This window comes from Orbicella franksi, chromosome 6 (genome assembly GCF_964199315.1).
Source record: "Orbicella franksi chromosome 6, jaOrbFran1.1, whole genome shotgun sequence".
In the NCBI taxonomy this organism is placed as follows: Eukaryota; Metazoa; Cnidaria; class Anthozoa; order Scleractinia; family Merulinidae; genus Orbicella; species Orbicella franksi.
Window position 1 is genome coordinate 21,621,122 of NC_138150.1, and position 20,161 is coordinate 21,641,282.

Consider the following 20,161-nt stretch of genomic DNA (forward strand, 5'->3'; position numbering starts at 1 on the left):
ATTCAATTGTTTCTTTTCTATAAGCCCACTTGTTTAAAGAACTATTTTCACGGACGAGTACAATTCAACCGGGTATTTTCCTCGGACGGGCACCAAGGGCTGATAGTGTATCTACGCGCGGCTGAACATTATCGCATCACGTGATCAATTTAAACCAATAAGAATCTGAGAAAATTTAGTGGTGAACTATAACGCGCGATAGAAATCTAAACACGCGTGGAAGTTTGGGATAACGAGAAATGCTATGGGAACACGAGTCGCAGGTGAGTGTTTCAACAGCTTTTTCAAGTTCTCCCAAACTTTCACGAGTATTACTATAACTCGACCGAAACACGAAGAACATGTATTCTACAGTCGAATCTCCCGGAAGCGACCAGCTAAAATGTCAAGCCTTGGAGGTTGCTTAAAGGAGGTGGTCGGTTATGAGAACTTAGACTATATTGAATAAAAATTTTCCCTCGTAAGAATATGGTAACTGCCGAGACTTACCCCTGTTTTATTCATATGAAAAGTCAATTTCGAGATAAAAAACCCGATTTTTCCCATTGAGAAATTTCAGTCTCTTGTGCTATCCAGGTATACGATAACTTCACAACATCTTATCCAATTTCTTCTACTATCTGTCAAGTGGTCGCTCACGGGAGGTAAAAAACAAAAGAAAATTTCAAACTTTTAGATCTAAAAGTGGTCGCACTCACTTAAGAGAGGTGGTCGCTTACAAGAGGTTCTAAATATAGTGATTTGACTGGGAAACTATGGGTATTTTGGAAAACTGGTCGCTGAGGAGAGGTGGTCGCTTACGAGAGGTGGTCGCAGCCGGAGGTTCGACTGTATTACTTTTAGAATACACCGCGAGGAAAAAAAAGGAAAACAACTTGTTAGCTTGATTATCAAATTGTAAATTCTCTTTGCTTGCGCCATCATTGCGTGGACAGCTCGCACTAGTTCTTTGTCTCTATCGAGTCATGGAAACACGATTTTTAACCAATCGTACTTTCTTAGGACTGTTTTCTAAATAGTTTCCACGGTAATGATGATCGCGCGCACAATCAAACTTCAGAAATCTAACAAAGCGTTCTGTCATTATAGGAGCACTCTCACTAAAACAAAAAAATCAGGACCCCGCCCTTAACAGTATTTATTAAAGAGATACGAGTGTTTTACTAGAAAATACACAACTCGTAAAATTCACATACAACTACTTCCGGGAAAAGAGTGGCGTGTTTTCCACATCTTCACTAGTGAGGATTTCGTTCACTTCATTTCACTCTTTTTCAGCCATTTTGTGGTATAGTAAGTTTATCCATACAATAACATAAAATTTACGGTGACTTGAAGATATGAATTTAATTTTCTCGTATTAAAAACAATATTTCATTCACGCGCTTCGCTCTTATATAAAATATTGCTTTTACCACTCGAACTAAAAATCCACATCTTTGCGCCGGTATGTATTAGAGCGGTTTTTAATTGAGTGTCGAAAGTAATTAGACAATTACTTTGGTTTTGGTTTTGGTTTTACTACGGTTTGAGATTAGCTGAGTAGTCTAATTGGTACGTAATTGGTTTGGTTTTGGTTTTACGACACTCAATTGAAAACCGCTGTAATTAATATCCCCTATTTGTTACATGGCTGTGTCTCGCAAGGGACTATGAAATACCGAATTCACGAATTTGATTGGCTGAGATCGATATTGAACGCGGTCTAGATTTGCCCATCTAAACCGGCATCTCGATCGATTACATTTTGCCGTGAAAATTTGCAAACTAAATACAAAATTATTGACTATTTTCTTACAAAATATTAGTTCCAGAAAATATCCATATTATGGAAGTGCGAAGCCTGATGAGGAAAAAAAAGTAAAGAGGACGAGTTTGGCAGAATTAAGTTCAGCTCATCGCCGTTCGCAAGCAAAATGTCAGCTAGTACAAACCAGTTACATTAAACGAATTAATTTTATCTTGTTTGCCATAAACATCTTATTATCCGAGCTTAGTCCATCTATTTGTGAGAATCTTGACCTCGGTCGTGTGTACAAACCTCGGTCAAGATTCTCCCATACAGACCTCCTGCTCGGTTAGCAAGAGCTAAATCTTTAAAAAAAAAATTTAAATTCGATTTAAAACTGCAGCGTTTTGCAGAAGGGAGAATTTAGACACTAGCAAAACCTGTCACTCGTTTCGAAGAGAATCGCACCTTCTCCACAACGGCTACGCAATCGATTGAAAAGACTCATAAAATTCATTTTAGACGAACTATTCGAGTAAAAAAAATGTTTTGACAAAATATGTTCAAAAGAATTGTGGGAATTCGGTTTCAAACGTTATTCCCGAGCAAGGTCGGTTATCCGATTAGGGAAAGAAAATTCACACCTTCTTTAAGACTACTTAGTCCCGCACGCTCAATTAAAACTAAATAGCAAAGCCACTGAACATGAAAGACATGCGCTCTGACATGGAAGAAAAAAACTAAATGTTTTGAACAGCTTATCTTAGACAACAAATGGTAGAATTCGAATTGCAACGATGACAGTTTGTAGGCGATAGATTTGTTGACCGGAAATTTGAAAGAGAGAAAAAAATCACACCTTCTTTAAGCAATCCCGCGCTATATTGAAGACAAATACATGCGTTGAAGTCCTGGGAAAACAAGGGAAAACATGCGTTGATCCGTATATCATTTATGATCAATATGACTTTTAAAATTAAACTCTTTCTAAAGAGTCTTCTAGGTAATAAGTGTATGTAAATAAGGTAGCTAACAAGCCTTTGCCGATAAACTTCAGAAGAAGTTCCCTGGCGTTTCTTAAAACAAAAGGGCTATTGTATTAGTAATCGCCGAAATGGGCCAGCCGTAATAGACAATTTCGTGATACGCTTTACGCTATGTCATCTTTGTATCTTTATTCGTTTAATTTCGATTTCATCGCTTATGATTTGGAAACGTAAGAATTAAGATTTTAGTCGTTAAAACATTACTTGTTAATCTTTAGTTTTTCCTTACTGTCATCCTGTTGTTTTCAGTTGCAATCTTATTTCTAATTTATTGGTACCTTTTGATTTAGTTCTTACGGTGTTTATGGAACAATAATTGATTTGATCGGGTCGTATTTAATACTACCAGAAACCTTTGCGCGTTCACCGTCAAGAAGAACAAAGAAGTTACTTACGCTTGAACATTTGTCACCTCTGCTAAGTGATAAGTCCACGCTCTTCGTATTTACTTTTAATTATAGAAGAAGTATTGCTCTTTCGATCTTTTGTCGAAGTATTCAACATCAGATAAAAATTGAAGGTGAAATGCAAGATCCGGCGCAAGAAAAGTTATACAATTGCACGTTTGAAGAAGCGATCAACGAGGGCTTACAGTGTGTTGTTTGGTAAGTACGGTTGGATGTTAACGTAGGGCAAGAAACATGTAGAAATTCTAGTCAAGAAGTAGACTGCCTAAGTAGCGAGCGGTTTTGGCCGGTTGTTTTCAAGTAGCATTTATATGACTGTTGCGGAACACTGGCAACAAGGGGCTATTTCACAAAGAAATAGAGTTTCGCTTCAGGAATAATAGTGGTGCATAGCAACTATGAGTGGTGTTGGGAAGTTTTGGGAAGTTTTGGGCAAACTCAGTGCAAACCTCGGCAATTAATCATTCTTGCGTTAGTACATTACTTACCCCTTTCGACAAGTTTGCTTTATAATATCACTATGAACGAGGATTTGAACGATCATTTCAAGTGCCATTCCCTAATTTCGTACAAGACAGCATTTGAAATGTGGATGTTAATCAAAGGAAAACGGAAACAGGGAGCGGGGAACGGAGAACGGAGAACGGAGAACGAGGAACGAGGAATTGGGAGTAAATGGACAGCGGTTCTTTCATTGAAATTTCAAAATGGGGGAAGAGACATTTGACGCAACTACATACCAAGTGTTTGATTTTTGACTCGTGGAAACTCGATCTAGTCTTTTACTTGTTTCGTACAGTGTTATAGAGTTGTAGCAGGAGCCATCACTGGGGACGGAGACCGTAAGCGCGCGCTATCTCTAGTATTGGGGCTGTCCCCATGACATAGGACAATTTTTCTATTTTTAGAACAAACTGCGCCATCATGTGCGGTACACGCTGCGAGGAGTTTTGCGGATGTAGCGCGGTGAAATGGCGTCCAAAATTCCCGAAATGTTTTGATACTTTTGGCCCACAACTCAATACGTTTATGTCTGTTGGAATTTTCACTTCAGTATTTTCGTCGTATTTAGTAAGCTGCTCCAGTTTGAGTGAAGTAAGACAGTGTCGAATTTAGTATTGTCCCGCTTTATATCGCTGACCAAGTTATACTCCGCTGCTTCTTTTACAAGAGCTCCACATTACTCCACTCTACTGAAGTTTCACACATGTTGAACATCAACAGCTTATCCATAACACAACAAAAAACTAGTTGGATATAGTTGGATATAGCAGCGTTGCAGGACTTCAAAGTTTCCCTCCTCTTGTCACACGCTTGCGAGGATTTCGCCAGTCGATCGAGACCGAAAGTAAAAAAAATAATTGCCAGTTTGAGTTTCGCCTGCATTGTAAGCAACGCTTGATGTTTTATCCAGGCCCAGTAAGTTACAATAAGTTTATGTCTGTAGATGCTGCTCAGTTTTGCTTGTGTAAAAATCCAACAAATTGTCTGTTGTGGATAAATAAGAGCGCCCGCCGATGTGTTTTGTACAGTCAGTAAAGCATGACAAATTGGACTCCCGCACTTTCGTGTAAAAACTTACATCGAACTCAGATAATATCTCTAGTTTTTAAATATGTTTAAGGTTGATAAATGTCTGAGAACATATTAAAATACAGCAGAAATAATCTGCAAAGTTACGATGACGATTTCTTTAATCGACTTGAACAACGATTTCGATTTTGTTGGTTTAGTTATCAAAACTCCTTGTCTATCATATTTTCGTGGTGTAAAGTTTCACTGTGTTAAAGAAACACACCTGATGTTAGCAGCCTTTTGGCGTTGGTAAAAATTGTTGCAGCATCTCAGCACAAAATACAACGAAAGAAATCTTTGACAAGATTCGTTGACAATTGAAAACACCGACTCGGACTTGAAAGTGCACGCGCTGCACTATGCAAATGAGCTACTCAAAAGCTTTTGCAAACTCGCCAAACAAACAGAAACAATAAGAAACTATCAAAAACAGGTTCTGGTTAAGATTAAGCATTGTTTGAGAAACTCTCAGATTAGCTCCATACCAGAGTAAAGAGTTTCATTTCATAATTTTTCTTTACAGAACAAACGCAAAAGCTTACGCGTTCAACTAGCGCGAGCAGATATTTTTCATTCACAAAGCGAAATTGGAGTCTTGGTTTCGACCCTGAAAAACGCACCTTTTCCATCAGCTCAGAACATAAACCTATATGTAAGAGCCCTGGATCTTACTCATTGCCTTATTCTCTGTCATCGCTGTAAAAAATCTGTAAGAGAATCTCGCAATTCTCACAATTTGATCACGGAACGTGACAACATCCACGCGAGAACCCCCGACATGTGCGTGGATCCGCGCGGACCTATGTCGGCATGGTGGCGCAATTTGTTCTAAAAATAGAAATATTTAGCTCTTATTAACCGAGCAGGAGGTGTATATGGGAGAATCTTGACCGAGGTCGTGAGTATAGACCGAACGCAGTGAGGTCTGTACACACGACCGAGGTCAAGATTCTCCCATACAGACCGACTTAGCTCGGTTAATAAGATGTTTATTATATGGCAAAGAAGAAAACTTTAACTCGTTTAATGTACCTGGTTTGCTGACATTATGCTTGCAAACGGAGATGAGCTTAACTTTAACCTGCCGAAATTTGCTCGTCCTCTTTACTTTTTTTTTTTTTTGTCACCAGGCTTTTTGGCACTTACATAAATGATCGAGCAGAAAATAAAAGAAAATGCTGAACAGTTTTGTATATTAGTTCGCTACTTTTTCAACGCAAAATGAAACCGGTCTAGATGCCAGTCTAGATGGGTAAATCTAGACCGCGGTCAATATAGATTTCAGCCAATCAAATTCGTGAATTCGGTAGTTCCCAGTCCTTGTGAGACACAGCCATATAATAATGTCCCATATCATAGATGCGCGCGGATCATAAGACTTACGGTCTCCGTCCCCAATTGTGGCTCCTGGTTGTAGACTAATTACAGGTTAACGCACTCAGTGAGTGAATTATCGGGATTTACCTGCGCGAGTTCACTACCAATGAACGAGAAATTTCGATACCCCACGAGGCTTTGCCTTTGTTAAAATTTTTATATCTTATTCAAATTGACTGCACCACACAAAGGAAAACAGCATTGAAATCACTATATTTAAGTCAGCCGATGCCATGGCGTAATGACAGTGGTGTGTTGAATTTACACCACGGCTATTACACCACCATTATGAATTCAAGGTGGTTGTCTGTCACAACCCAGTATCACGTGGTACAAATCAGCCAATCAGAAAATCGGAATTCGTACAGTGTATGCAAGTTGAATAATAAAGACTGTTACGGCACGGTACAATAAAAATTAATGGCATTAATGTCGACGCTTAAATAGACAGTGAAACACTTGTATTGCATTCATTAACTTCCAGAGGAAGAGAATCATAGATAGAAAAGCTCTCCATTTGAAATAAACGGAAATTAATCATGTTTTGACAATGAACTGACAAAACATTTAACACTGCCAAGCAATATATCCAGATCAAAATAACCGTTTGCTTTTAAATTTGTAGCTGGAAATTGATGATGAAACCTACGAGTCTGGCCTGCGGACATTCAGGTTGTATGAAGTGCCTGAGGTCAATCGTATCTCTGGGAGATAACGCGACTCCTTCAGCAGCTCTTTGTCCGATTTGCCGCGAAACGTTTCGTTTCGATCAGTTGCAAATTAATATAAACCTAGACAAGCTGTCCAAAAGTGTAAAGATGAAGTGTTCCAGCTCTGGTTGCGAGTGGAGAGGAACTCTGGAGCATGCCAGAGGGCATGAAAAGAATTGCCCAAAAGCTCGAGTTAAATGCCCACACAATGGCTGCAATCATTTTGCATTGCGCGCGGAAATCCAAGCGCACTGCAATAATTGCGAGCACAAAAAGGTCACGTGTCATGGCTGCAAAAAAGAAATCAAAAAGGATGGACTGGCCCAGCACCAAGCAACGGAGTGCTATTATTCACAAGTCGACTGCCCGCTTGGTTGTGGCATCAACGTACCAAGGTAAGAACTTAATTTTGTCTTCTGACCATAACAAGGTCTGAAAAGGAATACGCACCATACGCATCTCGTCAGTTCCTAACACTATAAACAATAAAGTGTTTCTGTGGAAGAACTATCGGCTTATAGTTGCAACTCGGAAATTTGCTGTTCTTAAAACAAATATTGCGCGAGAAGCGAAGCTAATCCTTTCGGTATGTATGCGATCCATTCGGGGACTTGTCTCTCCAGACTCTCTACAGATGAATACTATGGAGAAAATCGGAGAAAATTTTAGTAGTGAAGTACAATACGTTTTCTTATGTTACTCGAGATTCTAGAATTCCCTTAATCGATGAAGGTAATTTTTGCCTAGAGGCCTAAGACTTACGTAACCCATTTATGATGAGTGACCTTTACATGTGTTTTTCAGAGCTCATGTCAGTTTACATCAGCACTCGTGCCCGATGAAGGCATCGAAATGCCTTGTTCCGGGGTGCAAAGCAATGACTTTAAGGAAGGACATGAGGACCCATCTATATGATGCTGCCAGGTCGCACTTTGATTTACAGCATGGCGAAAGGCAAAGATTGTTGGCAATGATAAAAGCACAGGTAAGGAGTTAAATTGGCATTAATTAAAAAACATGATTAACAGTAACAGTAAAATTACTGGAAAAAAAAACGTAATAACAACATACAAATACTTGTGCAGGAAACTCATAAGGAAGAGGTGAATGAGAAGGAAGAGATGGTTATGTCCTTCTCGTGGCACATCGAAAACTTCCATGCGCATTTCGCTGCTTTGATGGAAGAGAGATCAGATCCACTAACAAGCGGACAGTTCAGAGAAAATGGATACACGTGGAGAGCGATTTTGACGAAGGACCTCAATTTGTTTCTCCAGCTGGAGAGTGCTACCTTTCCAGCTACAGTCGAGATAAGGTGAGCAGATCTTCCGAAACAGTAGCGCTGTATCTTTCATTTATTATTGTGCACAATAATACCACTGAATAAAAATCACAGCGGTGTGATATCACAAAAAAAGTTTGCACATTCTGTAAAAGGAATATTTAAAATCTTTCTACGTTAAAGAAAATTGTTGAACAATATGGACTAGCATCCCACCCAGGCGGGGGGAGGGGGGGGGGGGGCGGGGAGTAGAAATACCCCTAGTCGCTTCATGCTATAGAAACCGGGATAAGCACGGGCCTGATGGGCCACTTAGCCCGTATGTAGACGTTACCTTAACATAAAAGCTAATGGTAATTTAAACCTTTTTTTAAACACAGAATGGTGCTATCGCCTGGAAATAAAAACGAAACAGTTTTCATTCTGCAACCAACAACGCTGAAGGAAGGCGAGATGTGGGGTCGCCACCTGTCCAACTTGAACAAATGGGTGGATGGCGACGGGAACATTTCAGTAAAGTTTATTATTTTTTATATGTACCTTTGATTTTACAATCACCTTTAACCAAGAGACCATGATCTAAGAGAACACATCCCCCCATACATGGGCCTCTTCCAATGATAATCTTTTTCAATCTAATTTTAGCGCTTGGTCAAACTGCCAAGCTATTTTAGGAAAGACACCCGATTGGCCAATTTAACTGAAGTAATATCACTGAAGGTTTAATTTTAACAGTTAATCAAATATGCAAAAACTTACACCTGTATCTTTGGACCGCAGTTCATAAAGACAGAGGGAGAAAAATTCTAACTGTCTGGCACTTTAAAAGAGCTTTGCAAAGATATCTTATTCGCTTTAGGCCGTTCAGTACTTTTTGAGAAACGATCATTTTAGAGTGGGTTAGAATCGGAATTCTTGACAGCAGCGATATACAGCGCCTAATGTGAATCAGTCAGGCAGAGAAATTACAAGATTACTAATTTTTGAAGTATACTGAGGATAAATACATAGAAGATAATTTTCCTGCCCAACACTTTGAAAATGCTTTTCAAAGAGGCCTCTCACGATACAAACGATGGGGTAGTTCCAGAGAAACTGCACGATTTTTTCGTTGTGGACATCCAAACTCTGGTAAACATTACACAGCACTTTCGAAATTAATTATGCAAAAATTTGCATCGGTGTTTTCGGAGCGAAAGTTCTAGCAAACTGAAAACAACTATTTTAGCTGTCCTGAGCTTTATAAAACCTTTCAAAAGAGATGTTTTTCAATTTAATCCGTTCAGTACGTTTCGAAAAACGACCTTCGAATGTGTTTAGAATGCAGTTCTTGTCAGCAGCCACGGCATGGCACCTCATGTGAATTAGTCATGTAGAGAAAAGACACGACTTATGTTTGAAGTAGACTTAGGATTAACACATTGAAGATAATTTTCCTGCCCGGCACTTTGAAAAGGCTTTCCTAGGACAACTCTTTTGATCCAAACGTTGCGGTAGGTTTGGAGAAGCAGCTTTTCTTGCCGTGGACATGCAAACCTGGTAGATATTACACCACGGATCCTAAATTAAATATGCATACGTTTGCACCAGTTTTTTTCGGAGCAAAAGTTTTCACAAACGCGAAACAAATATTTTGGCTGTCTTGGGCTTTGAAATAACTTTCGAAAGAGATAGTTTTCGCATCAATCCGTTCGGTACTTTCCGAGAAATGACTTTCAAGCGGGTTAGAAATTTGAGTCTTGGCGCTTTGTGTTAATCATTCATACAGGGGAATGACGTGACTTCTATTAATTGTTTAACTTTGGAGAAGCATGTATAATTTTCCTGCCTTGTGAGCGCTTTGAAAATATTTCCAATGCTAACAGTATGGTATACATGTAGTTTATCTTAACCCCCCAGTTTTTTTAATCTCGTATTTTCTATAGTAGTCGCGACCCGATGACACTTGGCCATTGCCTGCGCGATCTTTGACAGCGTGATGCGAAGCTTAAAAGAGATCGAAAAAGATTATCATAAGGCACGGGGATGTTTTCTCTCACCTCATGCTTTAACCTAATTCAACTTTGCGCATGGTACAATTTGGTAAATAGAAAATAATACATGGACGCGTCTGTCTTCAAGTTTCTATCAGTAAAACGGTCACGGTGGGTGTTTGTCAAGTCACTTTGTACCTACTTGATATAAATTTTAAATTTAATTAATTATGAAGTGAATAAAAATCACATGAAGCAATACGTGACAATCGGCGCGCCTTGAGTTGCCTCAGGATGCGAGTTACATCGTTTATATAAGAAATAGTTTTACCGCAAAATTCATAAGGGATTTCAAAAGAAGGTTGAAATGTTTATTAGCACAATTAACACTTTCTATTTAGCAGCATGTCTACATCTGAAAAATGAAATAATACTTAAAAGTTTTTGATTACATATATTTCTTCAAAAGACTGAGCACAACATTGAAAAAGTAGCTGATTAATTGTGCTCAGATCTATAGTGTTATTAGTTCTATTTTTGACGTTGGTTGTGGGTTACAAGTCAGCAGTAGCATTCTTCATGCATTAGATATGTGTTTATGTTCTGTTAAAACCAGTTTCTACTACTGAAAAGTATGACACGTGACTAAGGAAATAATAAGTAACAATTTTTGTACATACGAAAGCATGATTTTAAAATAAACGGAATACGTACAGAGTAAAAAGTATGTTTTCCTTCTGTTATCTCCCAGAACTTGTATTTGCCTCTCAGCTGCGTTTAGAGCTGCCGGTTAATCCAACCACAAAACAAAATAACACTGTATAAAAAGCTCGATTTCAGCGCGGGCAGGTTGTTCGTAAAACGCGATAAGCTCGAAAATAAAAAAATATATATCTATATGTATATGATTTTAACATTTTTAGCATCAAATTTTTGTTACAAAAGAAACAATTATCTTAGGACGGATTTTATGATTGAGTACTTTATCTTCTCACTAGACTGTTCAAACATTGAAAAAGCGCGAAAATGAGAAGCGAACAGCAAGCTCATACTCGCGCGGTGAAGGGTCGTAGCATGAAGACCACCTCGTTCCCAGGGTCTCTGATCTTACCACTCCCCTGGGGGTGATAAAATGAGAGACCCTGGGAATGAGGTTGGCAGAAAGCAAGACCTAAGTGGAATGCACGTCATGACGTCACCGGAAATGATCTTCACTACTTGCCGTCGTACTGCCACCTAAGTATTAGAGGTGTGTAAGACGGTGTGTACAAATTCTCTTACATTTTGAAAATAGTGATCTGAAAATATATATGTTTATCGTGAAGATATCATGAACTGGTTTTCACACATCATCCATCATGGCGGGAACATAGAGGCACGAAATATAGGGCAAATCAAAAAAACATTCGTCTCTGAAAATAATTCTGGGGGTGGGAGTGCTGGGCTTTGTCATTTAATTACTCATTGAAAGACCTCCTGTAGCGAAACGTTTCTCGGAGCACGCTTTTAGTCCAAAGTGTAATCTTAGTGTTTCACTGCTCTTCACCATTATAAATCTTTCATCGAAGACGTTAAGCATGGACCTGCGATATTTTACCGATTTAAGGCAAGCTTCATCGGTAAGAGTAATAAATTGGCTTAAAAACCGATCTTTACTGGCAAATCCGCTCCACTGTGGAGGATGCAACCAAGCCATGACAATGGTTGAAAGATCGGATGTCCACGTCGACGGATACCAATGGTTAGTATAAAGAGAGGCTATATTAACTTAAGAGTTGTATAATTTAAACCATTACTGAGCAGTAGGGCTGCAAGCACGCTGGAATGCTGGGTCCGTTTCTAGTGAGAGCATAAACCATGGTTATAGCGCGAGCTACAGAATGATTATTCGGGAAAGAAAAAGTCCGTAAGCAGTCTAAAGACATGCGGAATATGTACTTTATCTTAGTATATGCAAACCCGCGTCGATCGGACAGAGCATTCGAAATTCAAATAAAAAATCGTGAAGCGTACTTCTTCTTTACCTGAATGATTTGAACTAGCGATTATACGTGGTCTGTTGAACGAAATGTAAAAAACATCTCTTGATAGCCTGCTGCGAGCGTGGCACTATCACGCGTTTCATGTTCGCTCCTCTCGAGCTCGCCTTCTCACTTGCCATGTTGGATGGCAAGTCACGCAAGTTGGTATACTCGTATTATATGTTGAACCATAAATGCGAGCTTCATTATTCCATTGATATTTATCATACGTCATTTTCGGCTTCTAGTTTTTGAAATACAAAAATCTTAGGGAAAGCAGATATAAGGAGCGTGTAAATTAAGAAAACAAACCAAGACCGCTCAGAGAAATACGGGCACAAAGTTTTGGCGCGTTCTCTTGACAAAAATGGAGTAATAGTGCTGGGACTACTGGAGCAATATTGCGGGAAACGCATTCGTTGGGATTTCACACCTCTATCTCGAAGATCATGTTTCGTTCTTGCAGGCTAACCGCATTCCTATTGTATAACAAACGTCCAGAAGACGAGACTATGTCATATCTCGCATATGTCATTGCTAAAAACGCAGACTAAATAATTCTTCCCGGAACCCCATAGCAGATCTCTTACCCAAAACGCACTCCGTTTGAAGCTGTAGAGTGAGCCATTCCGCTTGGGCGTAGAAGATATGAGACCGAGAACAACTGTAGTAATATCCCTTTTAAATCTCTAATAGGGGCGTCCAAAGGAATTCTGAATTTGACTCTGGTTCTATTCCTTTAGGAGATGCAGTACTTGCAGGAAGAAACGAAGCATCAGAACTGACAGTTTTTTTTGCCAAGTGGCCAAAAATCCCTTTGGGGGAACTTTTAATGATGATTTACTTCTGGTCCACGGACCAGAGTCGTAAATCCACCGCGAACATGATGTCCATAAATAACAACCTTGTCTGCACTGTTTTCCGAAGTTTGGAGGACGTATGTTCAGCGGACATCGCAACACACCCTTTTATTCCGTTTGGGGGAACAGCTGTCGTGAAGTGCGACGAAAGCAAATTCAATCACAAAGCAAAGGTTAGTTAGTATACATGTCTTGGTTGTGATAATTCTTGTTTTGTCAAATGTGGTTGAATTCTTTGACAAATAGTTTCACTAATCAACAATCGTTAACTCTATTAGTATAACCGAGGAAGAAGAGCTCTCGACTTGTGGGTCTTTGGAGTCATTTCGACAGCCACGAGGCCTGCAAAGGGTTATTATGAAGTGGTGGCGAGTCGGGATCGTGCGACACTGTTGCCGATTCTTGCAAAATGTCTCCAACCAGGCAGTGAAGTGTACACCGATGATTGGGGGGCTTACAGAAACCTGGACCAATATCTGCCCAACCACGTCGCTCGACATCGCGTTGTTGTCCACGCAGATAACTTCGTGGACCCAGTAACTGGGGTTCACACTCAGGAAGCCGAATCTGCGTGGGCAAATTTGAAAGGCCCCCTCAAAGGACGGCGTGGTATCTCTCGCGATGATCTGCAGGCCTATCTGAACGACAGGATGTGGAGGCAATGGCGAGGACTGGATCGCATCATAACAAATTTTCTCCCGGTATTGTCTTCACAGTATAGAGACTATATTGTATAATAGATACTTAATCACTGGTCCCAAGGGAGGCAGTTAGCTTTGTTTTCCCGAGAATGTCGATGTTTCCCGAGACGAAGATGGGAAGGGGGTTGGAGGGGGGGGGGGGGTGGTGTAGGGCGGGAAACGAAACAAACTTTTTCCTAAAGGACCAGTAATTAAGTGCTTTGTTATATAGCTGGAGCCTGTGTCATAGTAGCCTGCGTGTGTTTACTATTTACTACTTACGTCTTGCGTCACAGCCGCCCTCCCCGAAAGAAAAAATCAGTGAGGAACCTCTACGTTTTTTTCCTTTCGGGAAGAGTGCCTGCGTTGCAGGCTACGTTTAGTGAAAAGTAATAAATCAAGTAGAAGAAAAAGTAACCTCTGGTTATTGAGAGAGCGCGCAATAATTCTGTAATTGTAATTTTTAATTTACGGTAATTGTAACTGTAACTGTAATTACGTGACTCTAAATCAACCAATAAGAACAAACGTGATATTCAAATTAACTCCAGCTATATAACAAGAGGCACTTAATGGCTGGCCCCACTTGAAAGGAGTTTTGTTTCTCGTAGGTCGGTCATGAAGAATTTGTTATACCTTCCAATTCAAAAATAGAATAAATCTAAAATGTACCTCATGCTTACTAGTTTTGGTTTGTTTAGTTCTAAGAACTTCATCGTTCTTAATTCTGTACAATCCAAAGGTTATTTTCAAGTTTTTCTCTTTTTTTTTGGTTGCTTTACTAGGGGATTAAGAGCTTTTTTGCTTAACTTCCTCTGTTATGACTTGAAAGTGTTTCTTTGCCGTCACTACAACGAGCAAGTTATTAGCTTGACTGAGGCACAAATTTGCCGGATCTTGAACACGTTCGAATTGAAAGTTCGAGTTGTTGTTTTTATAGGGCGAGAAAAATTACACGTGACACGTATTTGAGTTGGGAGGTGTAACAATGAACTTTGTATTCCAGTCCATTACAGGATTAGTTACCCTTAGCTATAACAAAAACATAAAGTGTTGCGAAAGCTTTTGAAGTTTATTGAAATGAAAATCAATGGAACAATTTAATGCGCAGTAGAATAATTAAGCGTAGTAAATGCGATGTATTTTGCTCCGGATAACATAGATAGATCGAGTTGCAGTTTGTACATACAATAATGCACGCATTTTCCTTAAGATAATTTTTACAGCATATCGTCTGAAAGAAAGATGGGCCTACAATCTGCGACACAATAGCCCACACATTGCCGCTGAGATCACAATATTTTTATATTATTTTAGACTCGACTCCCTTAAATTTGACCGACTCTCCCCTGATAAATTAGTTTTTTCCTCATTTGTGCTTGTACAACATTGAATGTAGGAAAGGGTTGGAGTATTGTATTTCGAGGTGTGTTTGGTTTTAAAGTTCATTTTTGAGTTCGGCCTAAAAAGGTGCTTACTGAATTTTGTCGCAGATTGTACGTAGTGTCTAGGGAGTAATTCAAAAATGTTTTATTGTTGTAATGTTTTAGTAAGCAAAATATCTTGCAATTGGTGGAACAAAGCGTTTTAAATCGCCTTTATCGCTGTTAGCCTATAATGATGTGGTTCTCAGGGGCGTTACCCATCTGTTTATAAAAACCTATGACAATTTCCTATCAAGAGGAACAGCAAGATTTAATTTCACAGGCACAAGGAACCGGGCAAGCGTGTGAGAGCCTGCGCGTGTGGCTTCAAGGTTAAGATTATTTAAAGTTACAGTTTCTGGTTAGCATTTATATAGTTTGTAAGATTGCGAATAAAAACTTTTGCATAATATTTAAATTTCACAATTAACATTGAAATTAAAATCAAACTCAGTCTATTGATCGGGTTGTCAATTTACCTAAAAGAACTTAATAATTAACTAGCCTTCTTTCACGAACAAAAATGGTTTCACGAACGAGTCTCGATTTTTGAATAAGTCTCGTTTCCCGAACGAGTCTCGTTTTCCAAACGAGTCTCGTTATTCAAAACGAGTCTCGTTTTAACGAGTCTCGTTATTCCGAACGAGTCTCGTTATTTCAAGAGTCTCGTTTTAACAAGTCTCGTTTTCCGAACACTCCGAACGAGTCTTCTTCTTTGAATAGTTTTCCGTCAAAACAAGTCTCGTTTTCCGAAAGTTTCAAGAACGAGCCTGGTTTTTTAAAGGAGTCACGTCTTCGTTGCATATCGAGCACACATTATATCGAGACGATTTTTGTCGAGTCCTATTAGCCTGGTTTACCAGAAACCGTGAGTGATCCATCGGCACCTTTGTTATGAAAGCTAAAACAGCACTACGAGCGTCACAATGTACTAAAAGTTTCTCAAATGAGAAATGAGTATGTTTTTACTCATTACACCTTGGAGAAGGAGTTCGAGTAAAATTATAGAAAATATGACCTGCAGGAAGAATAGACTACTTCGAGACTACTTCGAGTTAGCGGAAGGTTCGAGTTATGGCAGGTTTCTTTCGCGCATTCTAAGAGTGATTCAGCATTGCATTGTCGCTGAACGATTTTTTCGTGCCGCAGAGCTTTCTTGTTTAAACATTCCCATAACTGTTCTCGGTTTCAGCCAATAGGCGATTTGTTTGTCCGAGAACTGTTCTCGAATTCAGCCACTAGCTTCCCACCCCTTGAAATGAATGTGGCTTTGTGCACTCAGTCTAGCCAGAGAGCCTCCTACCTCGGCGGCGTATACTGGCTAAATCATGGAAATCGTGTAAGTTCTCATCTATTGTATTGCGTTTAGCAAATTTGAAACCAGCATTTATTGAAATACTGAAGCGGCCGATTTTCTTGTCAGGGTTGCTTCATCTCACACTCACTCAAACAATGGACTTAGTGATCACGAGTGGGCTCAAATGTGTTACTAAATAAAAATTTTCGTCCTCTTATCAGCTTATTTCAGTTTCCCAGTGTCCCTGTAAACAGAAATTATGCTCTTACTCCACTGGAACGCTCCACAAAATTTGGCAGAGATGAAAAGGGCATTTAATGCAGTCAACAATTTGAATGTGAAACGCTCCTTATCTCTAATATCCGAGAAGTGTTCTAGGTCTTGGCCAATCAAGAAATATTTTCATGGAAAGCGAAAGCAGCATTACAAGCGGCACAATTAAAGTGAAATTTGTCGAATGACACATTAGGTCTTGTTTTGCTCTTTCTCTGCGCCTTTCCCTTCATATACGCCTTTAATGTGACGTTAGGCAAACTTCCGCAAAATTGTACACGCGATATAGCATGAAAGCAGGATGCAATTCCGAGTCGACCATTTGCGTTTCTATAGAAAATCATATCTAGTAATATGATTTGCCACTGTTCGTTTTATTCAGGCTAGTAAGCAAGTTAAGTGGAGAGACTGTAAGACTTTTTCAGAGATGCTGACTTTTACAAACATTTTGCAGAAACTCCGCTCGACTTTTCAACCACTTTCAAGTATTCTCGGTTTTCACGTGCCGTCATTAAAAACAAACTAAAATTCAAATGTAAACAGACTTTTGTATTTATATCTCCATCACGAGAAAGACGTTTTACAAATGTAGCTGCTTGCATGTTTTCAGCTCGGTAGCGTGCTTTGTTTTGAAAATACAGCAGTTTTTCACAGTGCGTGACATAAAGATGGCTACTTCCAATCATATCATGTACATGAAAACATTGAGTCACCGTGTGTTTTTGAGATCTGAAAAGCCAACATGACAAGAGAAGCTTCCATGTGAATGTTTGCAAGCTCGACCTAGAGAAGAAAGCCTTTGAGATAGCTAAAGTAAATTGCAGATGTTTCACTCGTTTCCGGCCGGCATGTTGGTGCCCCTCAGAGGAACACTAACATGGCGTGAATACATTTTGCCGAATAACTCGATTACGTAACATCGCACAACCCTGAGACTTTGGCATTAATTATTTTTCTACAGTATCTATATTTCTTCAGTTTATCTATTGAATAGTTTATGGTTTTATTTCTTCTCTTGCGTAACGTGCACGCAGCTGAAAACCAAGAATATAAAGGCTTTTGTTTAAATTAGGTTTTTGTTTTTTTCTTCTTTCTTGGTGGCGGGTCCACAGGAAGGTTTTCTTTTCCACCGGAAGCAGTCCCGGCTCGGGGTCCTCGAGTCTGTTTAACCTACGAAAAATAGAGATTATCGATCAACACTGAATTAATTGTTAACTGAAATAATATAACTTACATTCAATGTATGATATGCTCAGATAAAGCGGTAATATCGTCCGGCGTGGCGGGTTGGCGCGCGCTAAGGATAGATTTCAGAGAAAGGAGCTTGGAGTTGCGCCGAAGAACGAATCAAAATGATTGCACCAAACGGTAAATTATCAGAAGTGACAAGGTATCCTCCAAGCTACCGAGGAATACTCAAAGAGATCGTAATGAAACAGTGGCTAAACAAGTGTGAGAAAATTTTGGCGTGAATTTCAGGGAAAACGATTACTCGCTTTCAAGATTTATGGACCCAGGAAAAAGTTAATGAAATTTGCATTTGGACGACGGATCGACGCACTGATGGTAAGTTGCCGTCTTCCTTAATATGCTTGTTGGAAAAGAAAAATGGAAAAGCAGAATTTCACGTTGTATCGTCCGCAACGCAATTATGTGGACCTTGTGCGGCTTAACTAGAAAATTTTCAATTTAATATCCCCAGTACATTTTCTTTTTTGTTGTTAAGCTTAGTTAAAGAACCACGTAAACACCGTTCTTGTAGAGAGTCGATATTCGCAAAAATTCAACTCGGCTACTATTGATAAAAGACCATTGTGTAAACTCATTCATGTGTGGTTAATGGATGATGACAAACAAACGTTCGAGAGTAATTACTTATCGGTGATTCATGACAGATGCTTACCAGACATTTTGTTTTCAATGAAAAATTCACCCGTTCTCATTGGTGGATACTGAGAACTGTTTCTCGTTTACGAATGAATGTGATTTCACGCTCCCTTATTGGCCAAGGCTGGGAACAGTTCTCAGAGCGACAAAACATTCTCAGTTTCCAGTTGAAAAGTGCATTTTCCACTTTGACATTGCACTCTGTAATGTATATATCTAGGGCTCAAAATACGTTTTGTACAGTTGACGTCCATACAGTGTCTAATTGAACTACACTGTAATACAGTGATGGCAAAGAACTGTTAGATATCCACAGAAATTGTTTTGCATAAGGATGGTAAGTTGTGACAGATTGTGTGGATTTTTAATTTATAGTGTCACTTTTCCTTGGACAATCAAGCATCGGATTTCTAATATTTTCCATATATTGACAGCAAGAAATTATGCCTCTCTTGAAATGAACAAATACCTGCAGGGCAACACGCTACGGCGCTGCGCTAGGTGGGGATATATTTGATCTGACTTTATCCATGTTCCAGGCCCTACGGTGGGGATTTTAAGCAAAAATTCTTCTGACAAGTCACATGCAACACAGATGACCAGGGTCCCCACCTCCTTCAGGCTTAACACTGATAGAGGTATAACAAAGAGGATCATTTGTGCTAAAGGCATTTGCAGTTGAGTGTTGATCGATACCCTCAATCGATACCCTCAATCGATACCATTGATCAACATTTTGTTCAATACTTGATTGACATCTTGATCGGTACTCAATCAGCATCCCAATTGATACTCAGTCGACACTCAATCAACTGTTGATCAACAGTCCACTGATAGTCGGTCGAGTGCCACCTGACTCATATGCATTGATCGAAAATTAATGGACTGTTGACCGACTGTTGACCGAGATGTCAATGGAGCGTCAATGGAGTATCAACCAAGGTGTCGATGGAGTGTTGGCTGAGTATTGATCAAGGGTATCAATCGAAAGTATCGATTGTCACTCGACTACTGATGACTTAAGTGCACGTGATCCAAAAAAGATAGGCAACATCCTGGCTGAATCCATGAAGAACACTCTGGAAACTAAGGCTTGGTCATTGCTTCTGCCCTATAATGAAATTTATATCATACACATATTCCCAAGGGAATTCTCTCACTGGAAGACACCCTGAAATTGCAAACCCAACAGATTTCCTTTTCAGTGGAGCTTCTTATCCTCATTTCAGACAGTGCATTTCATTATTGTTCACCTTTCATTTTCACTCACTCTTGAAACCTCTACGTAACACCTTAATGTACTGTGGCACAAACATTTTGCACGCTTTTTGCTATTCCTCGAATGCAACATTCTGGTATCCGTATATGCTTTCTGAAAGCTGCACACTTCTAAAAGATCTCCACGGAAAATCTCCTTTTACCAGCGTCAGCAACTTTGTTTTCAGGAAAGAATACTTTCTGTTTCTCTCTTCAGTGCAAGACTAGCGAAATTGAAACTACACGTTTGTTTTCTCCTATCACTTGACAAAATTTTCCCTTACCTGTAGACTGGTTCAAACCTTGCATGACCTAACTCTCGAAGAGAACTTTCCTTCTTCCGTCAGTAGCACTTAGGTCATG

At 39.5% G+C, this 20,161-nt stretch overlaps 4 protein-coding genes across 4 annotated transcripts in view; 3 read left to right on the top strand and 1 right to left on the bottom strand.

Moving 5' to 3' along the window:
• The window catches only part of LOC145491257 (ADP-ribosylhydrolase ARH1-like), a 40,105-nt gene extending 19,956 nt beyond the window's left edge, over window positions 1-20,149 (bottom strand). The window contains exon 1 of the mRNA XM_081470415.1: window positions 20,083-20,149. The gene's annotated coding sequence lies outside the window, so the exon portion shown is untranslated. The remainder of the gene's footprint in view (window positions 1-20,082) is intronic.
• LOC145491262 (uncharacterized) overlaps window positions 1-20,161 on the top strand; it is a 49,487-nt gene that overhangs the window by 27,469 nt on the left and 1,857 nt on the right. The window lies entirely within an intron of this gene.
• On the top strand, window positions 5,462-10,454 carry LOC145490829 (TNF receptor-associated factor 5-like). Its single transcript, XM_081469926.1, has 4 exons — window positions 5,462-7,239; window positions 7,649-7,829; window positions 7,930-8,159; window positions 8,507-10,454. The coding sequence occupies exons 1-4, from the start codon at window positions 6,770-6,772 to the stop codon at window positions 8,670-8,672; spliced, it is 1,047 nt and encodes a 348-aa protein (XP_081326052.1). The 5' UTR covers window positions 5,462-6,769; the 3' UTR covers window positions 8,673-10,454.
• Window positions 12,615-13,717, top strand: LOC145490513 (uncharacterized). The gene is made up of 2 exons (XM_081469622.1): window positions 12,615-13,153; window positions 13,259-13,717. Exons 1-2 carry the CDS (start codon window positions 12,953-12,955, stop codon window positions 13,715-13,717), a joined length of 660 nt encoding a protein of 219 aa, XP_081325748.1. The 5' UTR covers window positions 12,615-12,952.

Bases quoted from the DNA above. Each gene is read 5' to 3' on its own strand.
- LOC145490829 (XM_081469926.1), top strand. From the start codon at position 6,770: ATGATGAAACCTACGAGTCTGGCCTGCGGACATTCAGGTTGTATGAAG. The intron at 7,240-7,648 runs GTAAGAACTTAA...TGTGTTTTTCAG, and splicing joins TGTGGCATCAACGTACCAAG to AGCTCATGTCAGTTTACATC. The intron at 8,160-8,506 runs GTGAGCAGATCT...TTTTAAACACAG, and splicing joins CCAGCTACAGTCGAGATAAG to AATGGTGCTATCGCCTGGAA.
- LOC145490513 (XM_081469622.1), top strand. From the start codon at position 12,953: ATGATGATTTACTTCTGGTCCACGGACCAGAGTCGTAAATCCACCGCG. The intron at 13,154-13,258 runs GTTAGTTAGTAT...TAACTCTATTAG, and splicing joins AATTCAATCACAAAGCAAAG to TATAACCGAGGAAGAAGAGC.